Below are 26,332 nucleotides of genomic sequence, written 5' to 3' on the forward strand. Positions count from 1 at the left end.
CAGGAGCTTCTTCCAGGTCTCCCACGCGGGTGCAGGGGCACAAAGACTTGGGCCATTTCTACTGCTTTCCTAGGCCATAGCCGAGAGCTGGATTGGAAGTGGAGCAGCCGGGACTTGAACTGGCGCCCATACAGGATCCTGCCTTGCAGGTGGTGGCTTTACCACTATGCCACAGTGCCAGCCCGGAGAACCTCTACTTTCAATAAACCGCCCAGAGGGCACTGATGCACGCCCGAGGGTGAGACCCACTGTCCGCCCTAACTTGCGTCCCCAACAGCAGAAAGGCCACCACATGCAAACTGCATTTCAAACCTGTGGGGAGCAATCCGGACTGGACTAAGTTACTGGAATTAAGACTTATTCTATGCATCTGCTCTCCCACAATATGGCGCTGGGAGAGAAGTAAACAGCTTCCGCACAGCTGCCTCCAGTTCAACCAATAAACTGTAGGACTTGCTACTGATTGGAGGAGAGCAGCGTACTCGGCGTGTGGGCAGCCGAGTTGGGATTGGCAGAGGAGGACTATAAAGGAGGAGAGAGACAACATGCACCAGGAACATCTAAGAGGAACATCTATCTGAAGGAACACCTGTGCAGCCCCCCAGAGAGCCGGCCGGCGGTGTGCCGCTCCCCTGCGGAAGTGGGGAATGTGGCAGGGGGAACTGCCCTTCCACGGAGGTGGAAGGGATAGTAGCCAACCCGGGAAGAACCAGCAGCAAACCCGGGGAGGGCCGAGCAGACGAAAGAACAGCGCAGGGTCCTGTGTCGTTCCTCCACGAAGAGGGGGAGCGACAAAACCTTTTCATGTTTCTGTGCAGAAGAAAAATCTTTAACCACGAAACCCAAAATATCACATAATAAAGAACTTTTATCATCACTATCATAATCACTGTTATTGTTCAGCACCCTGACGGGGTGGCCTCAGGATTAAAGTCACTTTAAGACATTACACCCGAGGCTGGCGCCACAGCTCATTTGGCTAATCCTCCGCCTGCAGCACCGGTACTCCGGGTTCTAGTCCCGGTTGGGGCGGCAGATTCTGTCCCGGTTGCCCCTCTTCCAGGCCAGCTCTCTGCTATGGCCCAGGAGTGCAGTGGAGGATGGCCCAGGTCCTTGGGTCCTGCACCCACATGGGAGACCAGAAAGCACCTGGCTCCTGGCTTCGGGCCGTAGCGGCCACTTGGGGGGTGAACCAACAGCAAAGGAAGACCTTTCGCTCTGTCTCTCTCACACACTGTCTAACTCTGCCTGTAAAAAAAAAAAAAAAAAAAAAAGACATTACACCCGGGACTGGAAGCCCTGGAAGACATCTCTGGGAATGCTGCTTCTTAAACGCCATGAGGACAGGGGCCCACGACCTTCCTCTGACTCTTACCATATATTAAATCTACACTACTATCAGTGTTTGTCCTACATGCAGAATTCAAAATGACATACATTGAGACATCCAAAGATGGAAAGTCTGTAGAATATCGTTCATAATCCCACACTCTCGTATTAAATATTAGAGAACATCGGTGCTTTCTCTATATGTACCAACGGCCAGTGACCTCCCCAGTCACCAACACGACAGAGGGGCTGCACAGAGGAACTCTTCCTTCAGGAGCGGGCTGATCTGGGTAGGGCCCGGGTGTCCCTAAGAGCCCCCGTGTTAAAGGCTTGGTCCCAGCTTCCTGCCGATGCGGACCTTGGGGGCAGCAGTGATGGCTCAAGTGACTGGCTCCTGCCGCCCACGGGGGAGCCCTGGCCTGCGTTCCTGGCTTCGAGCTCCAGCCTGGCCCAGACCCTGCTCCTGCACACATCAGGGGAGTGAACCAGCGCATGGGAGCTCCGCCTCATATTCATGAATGAATGAACAAACTTCTTTTACACGTGTGAAGGCTTGGTCCCGAGTGGTGTTACTGGGAGGTGAGACTCTAGGAGGGAGGTCTAGCGGCAAGTCCTTCGGCCACATCGTCAGAAAGCAGGGTGTGCAAGGCCTGGGCTTGGCTCCACCTACCTCGGCTCCCGGGCACAGGCTAGATCCTGCGCAGAGACCAGGCCAAGGGGGCTCCCCATATCAGACCTGCACCTCCAGAATGGTAACTGAACCTCTTCTCTTCTAAGTTAGTTGTTTCCGGCATTTCATAATAGCAACAGAATCTCATTGAGCAACTGGCTATACCTAAGGGAGTATCCGGGGGACTTCTGCCTTGGAAAAGGAGAACTAGAATTTGTGACAAGTTCAAAGTGTGGCACAACTGAGGGAAAAGCCACCTACCCGCCCGAGCCTCTGGGAATGAGAAGGTGCAGGGGCCCAAGCACTTGGGCCATCTTCCACTGCTTTCCTAGGCCATAGCCGAGAGCTGGATTGGAAGTGGAGCAGCCGGGACTTGAACTGGCGCCCATACAGGATCCTGCCTTGCAGGTGAGTGGTCATTTCCAAACACACCACCTGGCCCAGGCACAGCTCCTAACTAGAGACCTCACCTTACGGTGTCTTGGGCAGCTACAAACAGGACCTGAACTCTTTTTTCATTATTTTTTAAGGTTTTCTTTACCTGTTAAAAGGCACAGTGACAGAGAGAGAGAGAGGACAGAGAGAGAGAGAGGACAGAGAGAGAGAGAGAGAGAGAGAGAGATCTTCCACTCACTGGCTCACCCCTGAAGCAGCCACAACAGCCAGGTCTGGGCCAGGCTGAAGCCAGGAGCCAGGAGCTTCACCCAGGTCTCCCACATGGGCGGCAGGGGCCCAAGCACCCGGGCCACCTTCTGCTGCCTCCCGGGGCATTAACACGAGCTGGGTGAGAGCTCAGCCTAGCACGCCAGTACAGGATGCGGTGCTGCCCAACGAAGCCCCGCCCTTTCCTTTTACTTTTCTTCTGCATTTAGGGACACTGTCTTTACTGTCTTTTTTTTTTTTCTGAGTAAATGAGACTTTAATTTTACAAACCCCTTGGCTGCTCAAGATAAAATGACCAATTTTAAATATGGGACTGTTCTTCTAACCTAATATAAAAACCTACCATCACTCGCTCTGTAATGACCTATTCTTTCCTCTTCGTATTCAGACAGAAGTGACCTCTGCTATGTTGCTAACCCACAAATTAAGGATGAAAAAGTAATTATTAAGAACATAGGTCAGCCAGCGCCGCGGCTCACTAGGCTAATCCTCCGCCTTGCGGCGCCGGCATACCGGGTTCTAGTCCCGGTCAGGGCGCTGGATTCTGTCCCGGTTGCCCCTCTTCCAGGCCAGCTCTCTGCTGTGGCCAGGGAGTGCAGTGGAGGATGGCCCAAGTGCTTGGGCCCTGCACCCCATGGGAGACCAGGATAAGTACCTGGCTCCTGCCATCGGATCAGCGCGGTGCACCAGCCGCAGCACACCGGCTGTGGCAGCCATTGGAGGGTGACCCAATGGCAAAGGAAGACCTTTCTCTCTGTCTCTCTCTCTCACTGTCCACTCTGCCTGTCAAAAAAAAAAAAAAAAAAAAACACAACAAAAACACACACACACACAAAAAACATAGGTCATCATTCTAAAATACATTGCTTCAGGATCCTACTCCAGAAATAATGGATCAGTTAACGCCAGAAGATACTTCCGTATCTCTTTAATGGGTAGGGAAAAGTAACAATTCAGAGTGCCATGCTGCCTACCTAAGTTTTCATTCTAATACCATTTGTTAAAGCAATTCCTTTTGGGAGAATTTTATGCAAGCACTTTTCTTGCCTTCTTTAAAAATTTATGGGAAAATCTCCATCTACTCATGAAACCTTCCTAATAAAACCCAGAATAATGATTTCACCCACCCAGTTCATTTAAAAACAACACCCATGGGACATAGCAGGTAAAGCCACCGCCTGCAGTGCTGGCATCCCATATGAGTGCCAGTTCGAGTCCCGGCTGCTCCACTTCCAATCCAGCTCTCTGCTATGGCCTGAGAATGCAGTGGAAGATGGCCTAAGTCCTTGGGTTCCTGCACTGGCGTGGGAGACCTAGGAGAAGCTCCTGGCTCCTGGCTTCGGACAGCACAGCTCTGGCCATTGTGGCCATCTGGGGAGTGAACCAGCAGATGGAAGACCTCTCTCTCTCTGCCTCTCCTCTCTCTGTGTAACTCTTTCAAATAAATAAATAAATAAATTTTAAGGGGAAAAAAAAAAAAACACCCGTATGAAGAATTAAACTGGGGCATGTCTGCGATGACCACTGTGAGGAGGGGACAAGGGGTGACAACTGGCTGCCCTGCTACTCAGTGGGGACTACCACTAATCTCTGATCTCCGTGACAATTAAAAGAAAGGGTGCAGTGCAGGGGCACCGAGCCAGACACACAGAGCCTGCCAGGCTCAGCTCGTGGACATTCTGCTGGGTCACCTCCAGGAAGCCCAGTGAAAACTGAACCTAATGAAGGCTTGAAAACTGTGGTCCCCTCACTGAAATTCCACCCCCAGACACGGGCTCTTCTCCGCACACGCCCTCCCACATCGATCTGGGCCACTCGTCAGAGACACAGTTGGCTTCTTTTGTTGTTTTTTTTTTTTTGTTTTTTTTTTTTTTTTTTGACAGGCAGAGTGGACAGTGAGAGAGAGAGACAGAGAAAGGTCTTCCTTTGCCGTTGGTTCACCCTCCAATGGCCGCCCGTGGCTGGCACGCTGCGGCCGGTGCACCGCGCTGATCTGAAGGCAGGACCCAGGTGCTTCTCCAGGTCTCCCATGGGGTGCAGGGCCCAAGCACCTGGGCCATCCTCCACTGCACTCCCGGGCCACAGCAGAGAGCTGGCCTGGAAGAGGGGCAACCGGGACAGAATCCGGCGCCCCGACCGGGACTAGAACCCGGTGTGCTGGTGCCGCAAGGTGGAGGATTAGCCTAGTGAGCCGCGGTGCCAGCCTACAGTTGGCTCCTGACAGCACACTGCGTTCAGTGTGTGGGTGCAGTGGGTGAAGCCGCTGCCTGTGAGGTCGGCATTCCATGCCATCTGAGCGCTGTCTGGAGCCCCAGCAGCTCCACTTCTGATCCAGCTCCTGCCGATCCACCTGGGGAAGCAGATCACGGCTCAAGTGCGTGGGTCCCTGCCACTCACATGGGGGACCTGGACGGAGCTCCAGGCTCCTGGTGGGCCCGGCCTGGCCTAGCTATCACAGCCATTGGGGGGTGAGCCAGCAGGTGGAAGATCTCTGTCACTCTTTCAAATAAATTATTAAAATTATTAAAAAAAAATGGTGTCATGGTCTGAATGAATGTCCCCCACCACAATTTATGTTGAAACTGGATCCCCAGTGTGAGGTTTGAGATGAGAGCAGACGGGCCCTCGGAGCTGAGCAGGAGGGTCTCACCCATGAGAGCCCCACCCCGGGCTGATGAGCGCCTTGGCGGGGGCCCTCACGAAAGGCAGTCTGGCCCCGTCTCTCACGTGCACCCCTCGTGCCATGGGGTGCCCCGCGCCGCCTCAGGATCCTGCAGAGTCCCCGCCAGCAAGCAGACCCTCCCCAAATGTGGCCCCGCAACCTTGGGCCTCCAGAACCATAAGCCAAATGAACCTCTGTTCTTTAGAAATCACTCAGGCTATGGAATTCACATAGAGCCACAGAAAAGGGACTAGAACAACCGGGTACCCCATGCTGCTACCGTGGTAAGACCCCACTGGACGAGTTCAAGGTAAAAGTTACAGACACCTCACACAGGTGCCGTACCCTGTCTCCGACCGGGCTGCCAGAGTTACCTGCCTTTGGCACATCACCTGGACGCCCTAGCTTCTCCGTGACGGTTATCTGATACGAAGCTAACGACACTAGGGTATGTCAAAAGTCCACAGAAGTGGAATTAGAAGATAATTTATCTTAGCACAATTTTTTTTTAAATCCATGCATACAAGGATTCTTCAAAACATTCACAGAAAACGAGTATTCTGAAAAAGTGATATATGGATTTCAATTATTTCAATTATTCAAAATAAACATATTTTTCCACAAACTTTTTTTTTTTTTTTTTTTGAAGACTTATTTACTTATTTGAAAGACAGGATTACAGAGGAAGAGACAGAGAAAGAGAGAGATCTTCCATCTGCAGGTTCACTCCCAAAAGGCTACAACAGCCAGGCCTGGGCGAAGCTGAAGCCAGATCCTGGAACTCTATTCGGGTCTCCTACATGGGTGCAAGGGCCTACGGGCCTGGGCCACCTTCCACTGCTTTCCCAGGGGCATTAACAGGGAGCTGGACCAGAAGTGGAGCAGCCGGGACTCCAGCCAGTGCGCAGATGGGCTGCTGGTGTGGCAGCCGGTGGTTTAACCCACTGAGCTACAACACTGGACTCCACACACACTTTTTGAAGTATCCTCATAGTAGCCATCCTGAAAAGTGGGCCACAAGAAATTGTGGATAAATACGATTGCAAAGCACTTCATCAATAGACGGCCTCGGACAGCCCTCACTCAGCAAGTCCACGATTCTCTCCACCCCCGTCCTACGCTCCCGACCTAAACTCCAGTAGGCAAAGTTGCTGTCACAGAGCTTTCAACCCAGGTGACATACCTTTGTTGCTTTGTCCGTTCTCCTGCTGGGATGAGGGGGAGTTCAGGAAAACAGGCGTCAGGACGCAGGATGCAGGGTGTATCTGACATCGTGTGGCCGGCCAACTTGAGAAAGCACTTCAGCCCGGCAACCAGGACTTCCACGGGCTGCTCTTCTGAGTGACTTCCCGAGGCTGGGCAGACTCCGGCCCAAGCAAACCCTCTTCCTCCCTCTCAATTCTAAGCGTTAAGCCCAAGCTCTGCATCGTTTCAAGCCTCCAACCGGCCTTCCCCACTACGACCAAAATGCTCCGCCACTGCAAATCTGCAGCCACACCTCTGAGCACTGGAACTCCACTTCTAAAGCTTTGTCCTGAGCAAACAGATGGGACCAACACGGCACAGCATAGCAGCCAGGACCGCGGGCCCTGCAGCCGGCCGCCTGGGTTCAAACCTCAGCCCGTGTCTGGCTGCACAGTCGGAGGCCAATGTTTTAAGTGGTTTTCTTGACCTTATCTCAAGTTTTCCTGATTCACTGGGATTGGCTGGATTCACACACAGCACAATTTACTTCAAGTAGACACTTCAATGGTTTTCAGTGTGGTCAGAGTTGTGCAACGTCACTGTAATCGCTTCCACAACATTTTCACCATCCCCCAGAGAAGCCACGCACCGCTGATCTTACTCCCCTTCCTCCAGCCCTGGCAGCCCTGATCCAACTCTGCCCCTGTTCAGACAAAGCTGGAAGATCCACCCCTGCTGGGCTCTTCACACAGATGGAATCACGCGCCGTGTGGCCTCTGCGGTCTGGCTCTTCTCACTTAGCACACGTTCACGGAGTGCACGTACGCCAAGCACGAATCAGTTCTTCATTTCTCTTTACGGGCAAGTAACCGGCTGTGCAGAAAGACCACGTTTTGCTTACCCACCACCACGGGGCACACACCCGGGGGGTGGTGCTCTCGGGCTATGAGGAAGAACACTGCTGTGCACCTGACGTGTGACCTGTGTAGGCAGGTGTCACTTCTCTCGGGGCGTAGCTGACGGAACTGTCAGGTCACGTGGCAAGTTACCTTCTCAGGCAACTCAAGACGACAGTTTGTGAAGACTATGGAATGATACGTGGAAATGCTCTCGTCGTTTGATAAAAACATTCTGAAATCTACACTTACATGTACACATCTATGTCTATCATAAACACTGCATGCTTTGGGGTGGTGTATAAAAATAAATTCATTTTTGTGCTTTGCAGATTTTCTATAAGAAATATGATCAACTTATAGTCAGGAATTTAAAAAAGGAATTTTGGGGGTCAATACAGCCATGTCATTCTGCTTAAAATGCTCTCAAGCCTCCTGCTGCTCTCACAAACCCTGGTAACCGCCAAGGCCTCCGGCTCCGTGCCGAGCCTTCTGCTCCAGCCACATCCCATTCTTCAGCGCTGCCCGAACACTGTCTCAGCGCCTTTACGCAGGCCGCTCCTCCTACCTGGTCCTCCCAGCCCTCACTCGGTCTGCCTCGCACATTCCCATTCTACTCTCCACACCCCAACCCAGCTAAGGCTACTGGGCCTTGGCTGTCCTTTGCATCCTCATTCCCCAGCACAAGATTCATCCCAGAGAAGCTTCATGTGCTGAACCGAACTGCAGAGACGTCCACACGCCAAGGAAGGCAAAGGGGACTGCTTCAGCTCCCTGACCAGGAGGAAAGGTGCGGAGCCCTAAAACCCGAACACCAAGCTCGCAGGCAGCAAGCGCTGCAAGCAAGTCCACGTCTAACCCTAATGTTCACCCTCTCCCCACAGCCGGGGTTCCAGTTCTAATATGCTGTTCTGTTACCAATGTGATTAAACCATCTACCATAGAAACCATTTTGTTCAGATTCTTTACTTACATTTAGGTGCCTCTTTCTGTTTTCTTTTTTTAAAGATTTTTCTTTATTTGAAAGGGGGAAAGGGAGAGGGAGAGGGAGAGGGAGTGGGAGGGGGAGAGGGACAGGGACAGGGACAGGGAGAGGGACCTTCCATCCGCTGGTTCACTCCCCAAGTGGTGGCAATGCCCGGGGCTGGGTCAGGCCAAAGCCAGCAGCCAGGAGCTTCATGCAGGTCTCTCACCGTGGGTGCAGGGACCTAAGCACTGGGGCCACCTTCTGGCACTTTCCCAGGCACATTAGCAGGGTGCTGGACGGGAAGTGGAGCAGCCAAGACTCAAATCGGTACCCACATGGGACGCAGGTGGCAGCTGAAGTTGTTTTGCCACAGCGCTGGCTCCTCATTTAGGTTTTTAACAGATGGGCACCCATAAGTTTTAAGCTTGTTATAATATTAAAATAATTGTAAGCCAAGTCCGAAAAGTCGTAATTTCACTGGGAAGCACTGCCGGTTTGTGGAAATCTAAGAAGGCGGAGCCATCGTGCAAACGTTGTGGTGGGTGGGTACGGGGAGGTCCCTGCCCGAGAGCCTGAGGGACATTCCGGCGCACAGGAGCTGCACTTGGGTCTGCCGTGCACAGTCCCCCGCCGGGCCGAGGACGTGGACGGGGCGTGGGGAGCCCCTCAGGCTGAGGAAGCTGGGGGGGGGTGGGGAGGCAGTGTCAGGGGATCCTAGGGACAAGAGCGCAGTCAGGCCCAGGCGGCCAACGGCTCTGGCGCTGGAAAGGACGCAGGGGCGTCTGCGGCGGAGAAGCCTGCAGCTTCCGTAAACAGAACCGCACGACGTCCCGACCCAGACTGCTACGAGACCCTGTGGTGCATCCTCGTTCCCAGTGAGAGACGAGCGTCCTTCAGCGACCGCCAGCCTTTGGGAGTGCTGCATCCTTGGGTTCAAGGCCAGGCTCTGTTCCCGCGAACGTGCACTGCTGCAGGAGACCCACACGGGCTCCCGGCTCCCGGCTCGGGCCGGGCCCGCCCAGCAGCTCTGGCCTCTGGGGAGAGAACCGGCAGACGGGGATCAACCTCTCTCCCTCTCTCCCTCTCTCTCTCTCTCTCTCGGGGGATCAATCTCTCTCTCTCCCTCCCTCTCTCTCTCTCTCCCTCTCCCTCTCTCTCCCTCTCCCTCTCTCTCTCTCACGGGAGATCAATCTCTCTCTCTCTGCTCCTTTCACATAGATTAAAACACATCCATTTTCCTCAACTGCCCCATTTTGAATTGGATTATGGTAATAGTTGCACAACTCTGCACATCTGCTAAAAATCATTGAATTATACACTTACAATAGGAAATTCTTATGGTATGTAAATTATACCGCAGTAACTGGTTTAAAAAGAAGCTGCAACCTGAATGACAGTTAGGTGTCTGCCCAATCCACACGCCAGGGCCCCCGGGCCTGAAACGCGGTTGGCGGCTGCCCCACAGAGCACAGCGATGCCCAGGACTGCGCCCACCAAGGCAGCGCACAGGCTGTGACATCAAACCCAGACCCTCGCCAAGTCTTGGGGACTCCGTGCTGGGGACACCGCCCCTTCCTGGCCCCCCGTACTGCCGCCTTCACCTGTGAACAGGCAGGCAGCCCCAGCAGCCGGTCAGCCCTCCTGGGGAGGCCCCCTGAGCCGGCGCCACCCACATAACGCCTGCTCCCACCACCGGCAGTCTCCGTGGGCACGGCAAGGATACGTAGATGGTGACAAGCTTGGGCGTGCTGTTGGCTTTGAAGATTAAAGCCAGGAACTTTTCCAACTTCAGCTTTAACTCTGGAGTCCAGGAATCCTAAAGAAAAAAAAAGAGAGACAAAAGAATGAGAACGCGATCACCAATGCTGACAGCGGCAGCAGGCTGCGGCCGCAGGTGACCGAACGCTGCCAGAAACGCTGAACCCAACGCTAGGGGTCTCGCCAGCGGCTGACCCCACGGACACCAGCTTTTGGGGACGCTGTGACCAGAAGATCCGTGCCCCACGACAGGAGGGAAGAAGAGTTCATTAGCAAGGCAGAAATAGCCCTGGCCAGGATTTGAATGCTCCACGCGATTTAAACACAAGCAGAAGTAACCTTATCAGGCTGAATACCAAAAATAATCCCGTACAGCCAGGCACACATGCGCCACACGTAACACAAACAGTTCCCCCCAGCTACTCGACGTCTCCCAAGGAAAGGGGTTCATTCCACACACCTCGCCTGGGTAACGAGAGGACATAGCCGCGATCCGCGGCGAGCAGCCCCGCTGCCAGGGATCAGGAGGGGCTTCTGCCTTGTCACTGAGAAAGAAACTCTCAATAGCGCTGGAGAAAGAAGCACCCACTTCCCAGTGAAGCACACGAGGATCTTGACACATAAGGCGAAGACACGTCTTCCTCAAGGCTGCGTCCCTTACGCTCTTTAGTTTGTTTAAGTCTATTTTTTAAAGGCAGAGGAGAGAGGGCTCCCACCCAGGGCTCGGCCAGGGGCTGGGCAGCCGGCAGCTGGGCCCACAGGTGGCGCCGGGACTCGGCTACTGGCGCCGGCCCTGCTGCCTCCCCAGCTGTGCATCAGCGGGAAGCTGGAGTCGGGAACAGAGCCGGGAACCAAGCGCAGGCCCCCGGTGTGGGACACGGGCTTGTTCACCACCGGGCTGCACGCAGCCGCACCCCTGAGCGCGTCACACGAATAAACCTCCCACCCAGACCAGGGAGCTCCACGAGGAGCGTCCACACCACCAGAAACGCAGCCACGCTGAGGCCTTCCCACTCCTCCCACCTCTTCCTCTCCTGCTCCCTGCCCCCCCTCCCCAAGCCTCCACCCCCACCCCATCATCCCACCCAGTCCGTCACCAATTTTGGGGGGCGGGGCGAATACTACCAGATGAGAAGGAAACCTATGTTTTGAAAGCGTTTTTAAATTCATTGACCCTGTGTGGCAACACCGTGTTGTGTTGTTAGGGATTTCTGTCCCTGAGAAGGGCAAACTGTACTCAGGTCACACGCAAAAATCCCTCAAGTCCCGAGTAAAATAAACTCATTCACCAAAACTAAGAAAACTTAAAAAAAAAGTAGAAGAAGAAAGAAAAAAGGAAATAAGGCCCCGTGAGAGGCAGCAGAGACTATGAAAGAAGGTGTAATACGCTACAGAAATCAAGGACAGCAGGAATGAGACTACAAAAACGATCTAGCAAATCTGAATTAAAAAAAAAAAAAAAAAAAGGAATCTGTTTAAAAAAAAAAACCTGAAATTACAAATTCTATGAGAAGGTTAAAGAGCGGATGAAACATAGCTGGAGGGTGAATTTGCGAGCAGGAAAATAGTTATGAATAAATCACCCAGAACACAGACAGACAGACCCAGCGGTAGGAAAGGTGTGCATTAAAAGGCACAGAGTGGGGCCAGCACTGTGGTGTAGTGGGCGAAGCCGCCACCTGCAGTGCCAGCATCCCATAAGGGTGCCGGTTTGAGTCCTGGATGCTCCATTTCTGATCCAGCTCTCTGCTGTGACCTAGGAAAGCAGCAGAGAATGGCCCAAGTGCTTGGGCTCCTGCACGCTTGTGGGAGACCTGGAAGAAGCTCCTGGCTCCTGGCTTTGGATTTGCCCAGCTCTGGCTGCTGTGGCCATTTGGGGAGTGAACTAGTAGAAGGAAGATCTCTCTGTCTCTCTCAGCCTCTGTCTCTCTGTAACTCTGCCTTTCAAATAAATAAATAAATCTTAAGAAAAAAAGGCATGGAGGGAGAGGGCTGGCACCGTGGCGTGGCAGGTAAGCCACTGCCTGCAGCACAGGCATCCCTATATGGATGCTGGTTCGAATCCCAGCTGCTCCACTTCCAATCCAGCTCCCTCCTAATGTGCCTGGCAAAGCACTGGAAGATGGCCCATGTCCTTGGGCCCATGCACCCACGTGGGAGACTTGGAAGAAGCTCCTGGCTCCTGGCTTTGGCCTGGCCCAACTCCAGCCATCACAGCTATCTGGTAAATGAGCCAATGGATAGAAGATCTTGCTCTCTCTGTCTCTCCTTCTCTAACTCTGCCTTTCAAAGAAACAAATAAATCTTTAAAAAAACAAAAAAGGCATGGAGTGGGGGCTCCTGGTTTTGGCCCGGCCCTGCCTCCGCTGTTGTGGGCGTCTGGGGAGTGAGCCAGCAGTTGGAATACGTGTCTATCTGTCTGTGTGTGTCTCTCTCTTTCCCTCTCCCTTTCTCTCCCACTCTCTGCCATTCTGCCTTTCAAATAAACAAAACTTTATTTAAAAAAACGACTCATGGTATGCAAACCATGGGATACACTTCACACTGAAAAATGGCACAAATGCTACGTTTCATGTTAAATGTAGTTTTTACCACAACTAAAAACACAATGGGGGAAAAAAAAGACACGGAAGATGTACCGAGAAAGCCCAATGTACCTTTCATCAGACAGGCAGAGAAGCAGAGGGAACAGACGGAGAGGCACAAACCAAGACTTTGCAGAGAGGAGGAGACGCGAGACCGCTCTCTCCTGTGGCAAGCCCAGCGGATGGCGAGTGAAGACAGAAACCAATCCCCGGACACACTGCAGGGAAGTTTGGAGTCCCGGGCCAGAAGACAAAGCACACTTCCCACAAAGGAAGGCACTCACCCCCAGCCCAGCCAACCTCAGAACAGCAGCCCTGTGAGCTGGGGGCTGTGAGGCCCAGCCAAGCTCTGCACACAGCCACACGATCCCTTCAGCACGGAAGGACCCACACACTGAGTTACGGGGCCAGTATTTAAAAATATTTACGTCAGCCTGGGTTCACAGGCCTTACTGCAGCCCTGCAGATCGTATTTTATGGCACAGGAAAAGCTGCTAAACAAGTGACCGGAACGTCCTTTCAAACGCGCTGTCAGGGTGGGTGCCGCGGCTTAGGGGTGGGCCGGTGTGACTGCAGGCGCTGGTCACGCGAGTCAGCGCATGCGTTAAAACTCAGGCCCAGAAGTCCGTTTCTGCCATGAACTTTAAACCACTTCGCCCCTCCAGCAGGAAAGAATCCCTGCTTCCTGCAGAACTGTGTCACACTCGTACACACACGCCCAAAGGCTACTTGTGTCTGATCTACACACAGGGACTCCTAGAGCCCACCCTGGCTCGCACCTGGCCCACGTAAGACTGTCCGTGTGGGCTACTTCATCTTCACGGCCGTATGGCATTCACTGTCACAGGGAGACTGTGACCAGGACACACTGGGATACCACTTGTGACGTGTGCTCCTGCTGACCTACGATTGGGCCCTTTCTATCACCAACAGTGGGACTATATGGACATATATACACATATACGGCTATATGTACGGTGTGACTGCAAACTTCCCGGGCCTGCAGGTATGCACAAGCACACACACTACCGCTAGCACAGGACGGCAGAAAAGCAAACTGACATAACCAGCCCTGCAACAAGAGAATGACCACATAAACAGGACTGTAACTGCAGAAACAACTATGTATGCAAATTGTAGCTTTCTAAAGCATCACAGAGACCACTGCACACGAGGTGAAACCACAATGCTGCTCAGGCTGACGGAAGAGGCAAAGGCTGCGGCCGGCGCTGTGCTGTGGCGGGTTAAGCCTCCACCTGTGGTGCCGGCATCCCATATGGGTACCGGTTCAAGTCCTGGCTGCTCCACTTCCCATCCAGCTCCCTGCTAATGTGCCTGGGGAAGTGCCAGAAGATAGCTCATGTCCTCGGGCCCCTGCACCCACATGGGAGACTCAGATGAAGCTCCTCGCTCCTGGCTTTGGCCTGGCCTTGTAGCCATCTAGGGAATGAACCGGTGGACGGAAGATCTCTCTCTCCTTCTCTCTCTATATATTTCTGCCTTTCAAACAAATAAATAAATCTTAAAAAAAAAAAAAGGGCCGGCACCGCGGCTCACTAGGCTAATCCTCCGCCTAGCGGCGCCGGCACACCGGGTTCTAGTCCCGGTTGGGGCGCCGGATTCTGTCCCGGTTGCCCCTCTTCCAGGCCAGCTCTCTGCTGTGGCCAGGGAGTGCAGTGGAGGATGGCCCAGGTGCTTGGGCCCTGCACCCCATGGGAGACCAGGAAAAGCACCTGGCTCCTGGCTCCTGCCATCGGATCAGCGCGGTGCGCCGGCCGCAGCGCGCCGGCCACAGCGGCCATTGGAGGGTGAACCAACGGCAAAGGAAGACCTTTCTCTCTGTCTCTCTCTCTCACTGTCCACTCTGCCTGTCAAAAAAAAAAAAAAAAAAAAAAAGACTCAAAGCCCCACTTACCTGGAAGAGGTCTTTAAACGAGGGGTGGACCATCGGGTTGGGGACGAAGGGCAGGGCGTAGAAAGGGAGGAACTCTGTGGTCTGGCTCAGCGCTGCCCCTCTGGTCTCCAGGTAGCTTCTGAAGTGAGAGATCCTTTCATCCAGCTCCTGCTTGTCCTGCAGGAAGCGGAACACACGGTTGGGGTCTCCAGCTCCACGCACTTCCTCCTGCAGTCCCAGCCAGGCACCGGACCCATCCCCACCTGTCCGGGCAGGCGCCGTCTCCACTCACTCAAACACCACCTCAGATTCCCCCCCAGAATGAAATGTGGTCAAACAACTACACGGACTGGGCATCCCTGAGGCATTAATACAAAACCCAGGACAGACGTTTGGTGCAGAAGTTAAGACATCACTTGAGACGCCTGCCTCCCCTAGCAGGGTACCTGGGTTCAAGTCCTGGCTCTGGCTCCAATTCCAGCTTCCTGCTAAAGTGCACCCTAGGGGGCAGCAGTGATGGCGCAAGTCCTCAGGTCCAAGCTCCCCACATGGCAGCCCTGGATTCTGTTCCGGACTCGTGGCTGCTGCCTGGCCCAGCCAGCCTTGGCTGTTGAGGGCATTTAGGGAGTGAACCAGAAGATGGAAGACCTCTGTCTCTCTGCCTTTTTTTTTTTTTAAAGAATTATTTACTTATTTGAAAGTTAGAGTTACACAGAGAGAGAAGGAGAGGCAGAGAGAGAGAGAGAGAGAGAGAGAAGTCTTCCATCCGCTGGTTCACTGCCCCGATGGCAGCAACAGCTGGAGCTGCGCCAGTCTGAAGCCAGGAGCCAGGAGCTTCTTCTAGGTCTCCCACACAGGTGGGAGGACTTGGCGGGTGCAGGGGCCCAAGGACTTGGGCCATCTTCTACTGCTTTCCCAGGCCATAGCAGAGAGCTAGATAGGAAGTGGAGCAGCTGGGACTGGAACCGGAACCCATATGGGATACAGCACTGCAGGCAGCAGCTTTACCCGCTACGCCACTGCACCGGCCCATCCCTGCCTTTCAAACAAATTAAAAAAAAAATTTTTTTTTGAGCTGCATTGCACTATGATGCAGTGTTTTAAGGCGCCACGTGTGACACCAACAATCAACCTCAGAGAGCCAGTTCTTGGCTACTCCGCTTCCAACCCACATCCCTGCTAACGCCCAAGTACTTGGGTCCCCGCCACCCAGGCAGGAGACACAGATGGAGTTCTGGCTCCTGGCTTCAGCTCAGCCCAGCCCCAGTCACTGAGGACACCAACTGGCACCCACACTGGATGCTGACATTGCAGGCAGTGGCTTTACCCACGACACCACGACGCCGGCCCAAGCAGGTGCACCTTGACCACGCTTTGTGTTTTGCTTTTTGAAGCAGAAGCTGCCTTGTCCCTGCTCCTCCCTTTACCAAGCTGAGGGGGTCACCCTGCTTCACCCAAGGGAGGTCACCACCCTCTCGGGGCTGCTCGCCCCTCCAGGCTCTCAATCAGAAAACCAGAGGAGCAGCATTGGTGCCTTCCTCCCCGCACCACCCTGGCTCTGCCAGTCGCAGCCTCGCAGCCTCAACAGCCTCACAGCCCCGGCCATACACCAAGCCTGCTCTTCTCAACACACATTGGGGAGCTGGCGCTGTGGCACAGTAGGTTAATCCTCCGCCTGCGGCGCCGGCATCCCATATGGGCGCTGGTTCTAGTCCTGGCTGCTCCTCTTCAAATACAGCTCTCTGCTGTGGCCTGGGAAAGCAGTGGAGGATGGCCCAAGTCCTTGGGCCCCTGCACCCATATGGGAGACCAGGAAGAAGCACCTGGCTGCTGCCTTCGGATCGGCACAGCGCGCCGGCCATAGCAGCCATTTGGGGGGCGAACCAACGGATGGAAGACCTTTCTCTCTGTCTCTACCTCTCTGTAACTCTTTCAAATAAAATAAATCTTAAAAAAAAAAAAAAAAAAAAGTGATCCTCTGACCACTGCACTTAAAAAATAAATTCAAAAAAATGCTTATGGGAGCTGGTGCTGTGGAGTAGTGGGTGAAGCTACTGCCTGCAGTGCTGGCATCCCACACAGGCGCTGGTTCGAGTCCCGGCTGCTCCACTTCTGATCCAGCTCTCTGCTATGGCCTGGGAAAGCAGTGGAAGATGGCCCAAGTCCTTGGGCCCCTGCACCTGCGTGGAAGACCCGGAAGAAGCTCCTGGCTCCTGGCTTCAGATCGGCACAGCTCTGCCCGATGCAGCCAATTAGGGAGTGAACCAGTGGATGGAAGACCTCTCTCTCTCTCTCTCTCTCTCACTCTCACTCTCACTCTGCCTCTCCTTCTCTCTCTGTGTAACTCTGAGTTCCAAATAAATAAATAAATCTTTAAAAAAATAAAATAAAATAAAATAATAAAAAAATTCTCAGGAGCTGAGGATTCCTATCAGGTCTCCCATGTGGGGAGCATAAAAAATGTTGGAAATAAAAAGAGAGAACGCAGATGACCTCCCTCACGAGCAACACCTTCCGGGCAGCTCCCCTCCCCAACGCTTAGCGGACCAGCGCCGTCCTCGGGCGGCAGCTCACGCATGCGGCCACGTCGGCTGCCCGCTTCCTCTCTGCCACGGCCTCTGTGCCCACGCGGCCTCACACCTCAGCCCCATGTCTGGGGCAGAGGCTGCAGAAGCTACGCTCAACTTCTCGCCCCAGCACATGCTCTGCGCTGCTGTTCTACCACGCAGGCGTCAATCTGTGCTCTCCACATGGCTTAATCTGGAGCCCACACACTCGCGTGCGCCGTCTCAGACTCTCCTGTACGAGGGGTCCTCACAGAGCCCACGGAGGAGCAGGCGTTTGGCCTAGGGGTTGAGGCCCACGTAGGACACTGGGTCCCACATGTGAGTCCGGGTTCAAGATCTCAGCTTCCTGCTAACGCACACCCTGGGAGGCAGCGGGTGACGGCTTGAGCCGTTAGCCAGGTCCCTGCACCCGCGTGAGAGCCAATGTGAGCTCCTGGCTCCTGGTTTCAGCCTGGCCCAGGCCTGGCCGCCACAGGCTGCAGGCATCTGCGGAGTGAACCAGCAGACAGGAGCTGCCTCTCCCGTCTCTTGAATTTGCAAACAAGAAGAGTCTCGTGACCACTGAGCGCTACCTGCTCGTCCCGTTTTCCCACGCACTCTCTGAGGGCCCCCTGCACAAATACCACGTTGCCGACTAAAGAAACTTCAGGTATTCGGGAAAACAGTGTGGCTTAGACTGCAGAAATCCTTTAATCGCCACAGAAATCAGAAAATCGGCTGCTGGGAAGGAGGTAGAAATCCGTCCTTGGGACGCGAGATGCCTGCAGCGTGTAAGCACCATGGGGAAGCGACACCAGAACTGAGCCACTGCTCACCTAGAACCCCGATCGGCCCCTCGCCACCCCAGCACGAGCACCCCTGCCCACTGCTCACCTAGAACCCCGATCGGCCCCTCGCCACCCCAGCACGAGCACCCCTGCCCACTGCTCACCTAGAACCCCGATCGGCCCCTCGCCACCCCAGCACGAGCACCCCTGCCCACTGCTCACCTAGAACCCCGATGGGCCCCTCGCCACCCCATCACGAGCACACCTGCCCACTGCTCACCTAGAACCCCGATGGGCCCCTCGCCACCCCATCACGAGCACACCTGCCCACTGCTCACCTAGAACCCCGATGGGCCCCTCGCCACCCCATCATGAGCACACCTGCCCACTGCTCACCTAGAACCCCGATGGGCCCCTCGCCACCCCATCACGAGCACACCTGCCCACTGCTCACCTAGAACCCCGATCGGCCCCTCGCCACCCCATCATGAGCACCCCTGCCCACTGCTCACCTAGAACCCCGATCGGCCCCTCGCCACCCCAGCACGAGCACCCCTGCCCACTGCTCACCTAGAACCCCGATCGGCCCCTCGCCACCCCAGCACGAGGCACACCTGCCGGTCTCCTGGGGACCCCACCCCATCACAAGGCACACCTGCCGGTCTCCCGGGGACCCCACCCCATCACGAGGCACACCTGCCGGTCTCCCGGGGACCCCACCCCATCACGAGGCACACCTGCCGGTCTCCCGGGACTCCCCCCCATCACGAGGCACACCTGCTGGTCTCCCAGGACCCCCCCCCATCACGAGGCACACCTGCCGGTCTCCCGGGGACCCCCACCCCATCACGAGGCACACCTGCTGGTCTCCCGGGGACCCCACCCCATCACGAGGCACACCTGCTGGTCTCCCGGGGACCCCACCCCATCACGAGGCACACCTGCCGGTCTCCCAGGACCCCCCCATCACGAGGCACACCTACCGGTCTCCCAGGACCCCCCCATCACGAGGCACACCTACCGGTCTCCCGGGCCCGTGCTTCAGGAGGTAGATGGCGAAATGGATGTGAAGGTAGAACTCCAGCTTCTGGGCCACGCAGTCCCCGTCACGCACGGAGCTGGGGACGTGCTCCTCCCACAGGTGGAAGAACACCTTCTGGTCGCCGCTGTCAAAGGCCGCCAGGAGATCCTTCTGTGGGGAGGACAGCGGCCTGGGCCCCGGGCGGCAGGGATGCTCCCGCTGACACCCCAAGTTCTCCCAACCCACGCGCTGCTGTTTGGAGGTCAGGGACGGAACAGCAGACACCCCGCGACCCGGCCCAGCCGTCCACTCCTCTGCTGTGTCAGATCTGGACACTGTGCAGCACGGAGAAGACACAGACGGCCTCTGAAATGGAAGGCATCAGCCGCGGGACCAACACTGACATGAGGGAGCTCACGGACACATAAATACCTAAAGTCACCTTTGACCCTGCTGACCCATGGCACGCAACTGGGCCGGGCCACACCAGAAGACGCCTCCCAGGTAGGGAAGCTGGCAACAGCCTACCCTGGAGTCTCTGAGCTCAGAGACCCTGAGCCCATCGCTCCGGGCCCAGGAGGTGGGCGCTGCCGCCTGCCCTGGCTAGACGCATGCTGGGCTGCTGCGGCACTGTGGGAAGTCCTGCGGACGCTGACACAGCTGCTGCCGGTGGAGGAGGCAGCACAGGCTCGGCGCCATCCAGCCACAACCCGTGTGTCTCAGCCGGTGGGCAGGGACAGCTTCAGGACTTAGCACGCAACAGGCGAGAGAGAATTCTGGAGAAGGGGCAGTCTCCTCCCACCTGCCTCACAAGACAATGATCACTGGCCAGTCGCTACAGCTGTCGCGTAGAAATGTGACTTCAGGCAGAATCTCCTAACAGCCCAAAACAACGCGACGCAGCTCTCGGACGGTCCTGCTTCAGCGGAATGCCCAAGACGCTCGGACACACAACCTGTGCCTGTTTGCACGGGCTTCTCTCACACGGGATTCTCTGTGGCATCACCAATTCCCCATCCAACACTCTCATTTTTCTCTTAATTTTAAAAGTTCCATTTATTTTCATGTTATTTGAAAGGCAAAGAGACACAGAAATAACGGAGAGAGAGACGGGCAGAGAGAGCTTCTGTCTGCTGGTCACTCCCCAAATGCCGGCAACAGGCAGGGCTGGGCCAGGCTGAAGCCGCGAGCCCAGAATTCTAACCAAGACTCCCGTGTGGGGGCACCTGAGCCATCGCCTGCTGCCTCCCAGGACACGCATTAGCGGGAAGCTGGATCAGAAGCGGAGCAGCCAGCACTCAGACCAGGCACCGCCACCCGGGACGTGGGCGTCCCAAGCAGCCACTGAAGCTACTGCCCCAATACCCCCGGCACCGCCATCGCTCACCCCACTATTAGGCCACTGTCCTTCTATACTTTTCCGAACGGTTCTGCATGCAATTTTCCTGTAAAATTGTCTTTTTTAATAATAACCGAGCTGGTTAACACGGTAAAGTGCAAACGCGCACTGAGGGAACGCTCCTCAGTCAGAAGTTTTCCCTGCTGAGCGCCGCCGGGTGTGAGAACACCGCTGCTCAGCCCCGGAGAGGGGAGGACACGCGTGGGCAACCGCGCAGGAGCTGCCCAGACAAGGCACAAGCGGCCGAGCACAGCCCCGCCAGGGAGGCACTGCGGGACCCTGGCCAGCGGTGCCACACGCGCACGACCGCCTGACGCAAAGGTGAGGGGGCCCTCCCAGCGGCCGAGCCGTGGCCCGCGAGCTGGCCGGCAGTGCTGCAAGCCACACCGGGACGGGCCTCACCCTGCGGGGCCCGCCAACCACGAGGCGGTGGCGCAGGCTCTCCTGGTATTTTAAAGCTCAGAGTCGAGGCATTTTTTTACAGTTTGGCAGAGGCCACACATCACATGGCCCATCTATAGTCTGCCCTAACTTCTCCACTTCCAGACGTGGAACCGCGACCCTCTGCCCTGTCATTACACATGCAGCCAACATCACCCTCACCTCTGACTCACATCCTGTGCCTGGAAAGGGTCCCCACACACAGAGCAGGCCACTGGTACAGCCCTCGAGGTCACAAGACACCAACCATCTCCTGTTACCGATGAGAGAACAAACATGCCACAGTGGTCACACACACACACACACACACACGTCCCTCACAGAACCTGTCGTTTGTTGAGTGCCAACGACACAGCGTATTTCACTGTGAACACTCAAGGCGAAGCCATGGCCTCCCTGGAATGTCCCGATGGGAGCCAGGCGTCCACGACGGCTGGAATGAAGACTCTGAGGCTCTGTCTAACCCTGGGGGCGGAGACCCTGCCATCGGTGTCCTCTGCTGCCTGCAGGTGCCCCAGAGCCAACAGACGCGGCCTCAGCATCACTCTGGGCACCGCCCCCACCCTCCCCACGCCAGGGCGTGAGCACCACGAGGCAGAGGGCCTGCTTCGTTCCGGTCGCTCACTGCTCTACCCCTGGGGCCTGAGTGATGACCACAGCTGCTCAGGATGGCAACCACACGGTCTCAGCCCCTCAGAACGCATGTTCCCCGCTTCCTTCTTCCAAGAAACGGGTGTGCGAGGTCACGGGGCACACACCCCCTCGGACGAGGACAGCGACTCAAGGACGCGGCTGCTGATCCACCTGTGATGCCTGCGCAGTCTCAAGGAGCTGAGGGCAGGGCCCAGGACAGTCCCAGCATTCTCTGACGGCCGCAGCTCTGACAAGGGGCGCACCTTGATCGTCTACAGAGTGACAGGTAAGCACCAAGCGGCAGGTGCGTGGCGCAGGGTCACGCTGCCACCTGGACACCCACGTGGCTGCTCGGAGTACCTGCTTGGGCTCCCAGCGCCTCCGCTGCTAATCCAGCTTCCTGCTACCGCACAGCCTGACCGGCAGAACAGGACGCACCACGTCAGTGGCTCCAGCCGGAGGCCTGGGCTCTTGGTTTTGGCCTGGCCCAGCCCCGGCTGTTGAGGGTATCTGGGAAGTGAACCAGCAAATGGAAGACCCCTTTCTCTCTCTGCCTTTCAAATAAAATGAAAATAAATAAATAAAATGTTTAAAGAGGAGAAAAATAAGTAAAATGTTACCTGAATTATCAATGATTTGGAATCTCTCACAGATCCACCTGCTGATTTACACGGTTTTCCTTTGATCTTGCACTCCTTTGAAAATGTCTTCAAAGTGTCTTCAAATTCAGCAAAGTCTAAATACTACAAGAGAGAACACAATCAGCAACTTCTCAGCAATAAAATAAATAATCCATTTTTAAGATGGGCAAAAGGCCCACGCAGACATTTCTCCAGAGACACACAGAAGGCCAGCAGGTACGGGGAAAGGCATCCACACGACTACCCATCAGGGAAAGGCCAGGCGAAGCCACAGTGAGCGCTCCCTCACACCTGCTGTTAGACAGACAAAGATGACGCTGTCAGCACAGCGGCAGAGACACGGGCTCTCAGCCACTGCGGGCGGGAACGGAGCAGCGACAGTCAACATGGACAGCTCCGTGCAGGTTCTTCAAAAAACTGAACACACAACTACCACACAACGCTACCAATCTGCTTCTGGGATGAGCAGGAAATAAAGTCCATGTTTCAAAGCTTCCCTGTACTCCCATGTTCACCAAAGCATTGCTCACGACATCCAATGCATGGAAGCGATCTAAATGTCTGTCAACAAATTAATAAAAAAAAAAAAATGCAGGGGGTATGTGTGAAGTATTGCAGAAAGTTTGTAGACAATGGGATTGAAAGGTGTGTTTATATTGTGGCTGTGTCTGCTACAGGAGTTGACTGGTGCTCCCGGGTCCTGCCACAGAGTGCCGTGTCACACACAGTCCATCCTCCTACCCTCTGTATAGTGTATCAGAGTGCCCTGTCACACACAGTCCATCCTCCTACCCTCTGTATAGTGTATCAGAGTGCCCTGTCACACAGTCCATCCTCCTACCCTCCGTGTCCATATCAGAGTGCCCTGTCACACACAGTCCATCCTCCTACCCTCTGTATAGTGTATCAGAGTGCCGTGTCACACACAGTCCATCCTCCTACCCTCTGTATAGTGTATCAGAGTGCCATGTCACACACAGTCCATCCTCCTACCCTCTGTATAGTGTATCAGAGTGCCGTGTCACACACAGTCCATCCTCCTACCCTCTGTATAGTGTATCAGAGTGCCGTGTCACACACAGTCCATCCTCCTACCCTCTGTATAGTGTATCAGAGTGCCGTGTCACACACAGTCCATCCTCCTACCCTCCCATGTCCTATATCAGTGCCCTGTCACACACAGTCCCTGCTCCTACCCTCCCATGTCCTGTATCAGTGCCCTGTCACACACAGTCCCTGCTCCTACCCTCCCATGTCCTGTATCAGTGCCCTGTCACACACAGTCCCTGCTCCCAGCTTCCAGTCCAGCTTCCTGCTGATGTGCACCCTGGCTGTTGGGTCCCTGTCATCCACATGGGACAACCAAAATCAGACTAAGCTCTGGATTCCTGGCTTCTGCCTGGCCTAGTGCTAGCCACTGTGGGCCTTTGGGGATGTACCAGCAGATGGAAGATCTCTGTTTGGATTAGTTTGACTGTGGTGATCATTTTACAATATACACATATATCAATACATCAAGTTCTACATCTTTAATGAATATATTTTTGTTCAATTATAACTAAACAAAAGGAATGGAAACATATAGACACTTTTCTGCTATAACATCTACACATACTTTCTTTGATACAACTGTACCAGCTAAATATTATCACCAATTTATGATGAGGTTAGTGAACTTCATTTTTGGGAGGAGTAATTTAGGATCCTGCTATGAATTTACTAGTCAGTGCAGAAATTACAGATGGGGCCAGTGTTACGGCATCGTGGGTAAAGCCACCGCCTGCCATGCTGGCACCAGATCCAGTTCCCTACTAATGGCCTGAGTGTCTGGGCCCCTGCTACCCATGCGGGAGACACTGATGAAGCTCCTGGCTCCCGGCTTCAGCCTGGCCCAGCTCCAGCTACTGTGGCCATCAGGGGAGGGAACCAGCAGCTGGAAGACCTCTGTCTCTCCCTCTTTCTATGATTCATGCTTTCAAATAAATAAATACATCTTAAAAAAGAAAATAACAGAAAATAAAATGCTGTGAGTAGAAGTCTGAAAAAGGCAAGAGTGACCGGCACAAGGCCTGATGGCTTTGGGCCTGCCTGGTCCCTGGGGATTCGCCACCTGGCACAGAGTCAGAAATAGCACCGACCACTGCCACCAGGAAAAGACAGCTCAGTAACTGTGGGGAGCAACTCGGACTAGACTGTTACTGGAATTAAGACTTATTCTATGCATCTGCTCTCCCACAATATGGCGCTGGGAGAGGAGCAAACAGCTTCTACCCAGCTGCCTCTCACCAACTTGACAAGCTGCAGGAGCTGCTCCTGATTGGAGGAGAGCAGCGTGCTCAGCGTGTGGGTAGCAGAGCACGGATTGGTGGAGAGGACTATATAGGAGGAGAGAGACGGCATGGTGGTGTGGGTTGGTTGGAGAGTGCGTTGGAGAGTTCGCGGGGAAGTTCGTTGCTTCGTTCTTTCTCATTTCTCTCTACTCATTCTTGCTTTGGGAGTTCGCTGTTTACTTATTCTTACTTTACTATAGAAAAGACTTGTAAAAAAGGGGAACAACAAGTGTCCGGTCCGGTGCGGCTCCTCCGCGTGCGGAGGAGCAGCAAGTAACAGAGGAGCAGGGAGCGGGTGCTTAACCCAGAGGTGACGATGCCCACGTGCCCTGCTGGAGTGCCTGGGTTCAGTCACAGCTCTGGCCCTGGCCCCAGCTGTAATGTACATTTCAGGAGTGAATCAGCAGTGGGAAGCTCTGTGTATCTCTCTGCCTCTGGAAAATAAAACTTAAAAAACAAAAATAGATAACCACAGTCAGTGTTGCCAGCTCCCTTCTGACGGGGCATCACCACCACCCGCCTCTGGAAACGCGTGCGCTACACGGGTCGCCTTTCTCTGCCCTCCTTCTCAGCCCACGCTGGTCGCACCTCTCTCTGCCTGCCTGCTCTGTGGCTGTGGCCGTGTCCCCAGGCCCAGCCCACAACCCTCGGCTGTGACAGCTTTAGGAATTCATTCACCAGCATACCCACAAATGCCCCAGCCCCACTCTGCTGCCATGTCTCTGGAGGTCCAACAGTTCAATCACACGGTAAACCAGCCACCGCTTCGTGCCAGCAGCCCAAGGCGTGGGTCCCACTCTAAAAGCTTTCGGTAAGGACTAACTTTGTGGTGTAGTGGGTAAAGCTGCCACCCGCTGGCATCCCATATTGGCACAGGTTCGTCTCAGCTGCTCCACTTCAGATCCAGCTCACTGCTATGGCCTGGGAAAGCAGCAGAAGATGGCCCAAGTCCTTGGGCACCTGCTTCCTCAAGGGAGACCCGGAAGAAGCTCCTGGCTCCTGGTTCAGATCGGCACAGCTTCAGCCGTTGCAGCCATCTGGGGAGTGAACCAGTGGACAGAAGACCTCTTTCTCTTCCTCTTTCTCTCTCTCTGTAACTCCTCCAAATAAATAATATAAATCTAAATAAATAGATAAATAAAAGTTTTAAGTGGGGCCAGCATTGTGGCTATTGGGTAAAGCTGCTGCCTGCGATGCCGGCATCCCATATGGGTGTCGGTTCGAGTTCCAGCTGCTCCACTTCCCATCCAGCTCCCTGGAAGCAGCAGCAGATGGCCCACGTGCTTGGAAGACGACACCCACGTGGGAGACCTGAAGAAGCTGCTGGCTCCTGGCTTCAGATCGGTGCAGCTCCGGCTACTGTGGCCAGTCGGGGAGTGAACCAGCGGGTGGAAGACCTCTCTGCCTCTCCTTCAACTCTTTCAAACAAATAAATAAATCTTAAAAAAAAAAGATTTCAGCTTAGTTATAAAAACAAAATATAAAACGCACGGAAGAGAGACGGCAGCCCCAGTGTAACAGAGAAAGAGACACAGCACAGGGCACGGAGGACTGGCTGCGGGCGGAAGCCAAGCCCTGGGGTCTCTCCGGTGACGTCATCTGGCACAGCACACTCACCTCTTTCACTATGCCGAGTAATTCCGACTCGTGAGCCAGAATATCGCCCATGGTAGACCGGTCCCGGCACGTCTCACGGCACAGTCTCTACGAGACAAAAACACCAGGCAAAAGTTTCAGTTCCAAACTCCTGGGAGTCACCGCGGCTGTCGTGGGGGCAGGTACCAGCCCCCGGCGAGGCCCGTGTCCTGATCCAGCCGCTGACCTCCAACACGGACCCCGGCCTGGATCATCCGGCGGCCTGCTAATCCTGGGGGGCGGCAGGAGACGGGCGGGACGTGACAAGCACTCCCGGCCACTGCAGGCT

At 54.8% G+C, this 26,332-nt stretch overlaps 1 protein-coding gene across 10 annotated transcripts in view; it reads right to left on the reverse strand.

Annotated features, from left to right (window-relative positions):
* Positions 1–26,332, reverse strand: part of ARMC9 (armadillo repeat containing 9) — a 128,663-nt gene that overhangs the window by 98,487 nt on the left and 3,844 nt on the right. For 5 of the 10 annotated variants that reach the window (XM_051848089.3, XM_070070070.2, XM_089329739.1 and 2 more), the window contains exons 2-7: positions 26,026–26,112; positions 22,058–22,180; positions 18,965–19,135; positions 14,631–14,786; positions 10,096–10,188; positions 6,508–6,532 (exon numbers count right to left, since the gene is read on the reverse strand). In XM_051848089.3, the coding sequence (XP_051704049.3) occupies positions 6,508–6,532; positions 10,096–10,188; positions 14,631–14,786; positions 18,965–19,135; positions 22,058–22,180; positions 26,026–26,076 (619 nt within the window). In that variant the 5' untranslated portion in view covers positions 26,077–26,112. Of the gene's footprint in view, positions 1–6,507; positions 6,533–10,095; positions 10,189–14,630; positions 14,787–18,964; positions 19,136–22,057; positions 22,181–26,025; positions 26,113–26,230; positions 26,328–26,332 lie in introns of those variants that run through there. The other 5 variants (XM_070070072.2, XM_070070071.2, XM_089329741.1 and 2 more) reach the window with 3 other exon arrangements.

Source organism: Oryctolagus cuniculus, chromosome 3 (genome assembly GCF_051225735.1).
Source record: "Oryctolagus cuniculus isolate XC-2025 breed Fujian yellow rabbit chromosome 3, ASM5122573v1, whole genome shotgun sequence".
In the NCBI taxonomy this organism is placed as follows: domain Eukaryota; kingdom Metazoa; phylum Chordata; class Mammalia; order Lagomorpha; family Leporidae; genus Oryctolagus; species Oryctolagus cuniculus.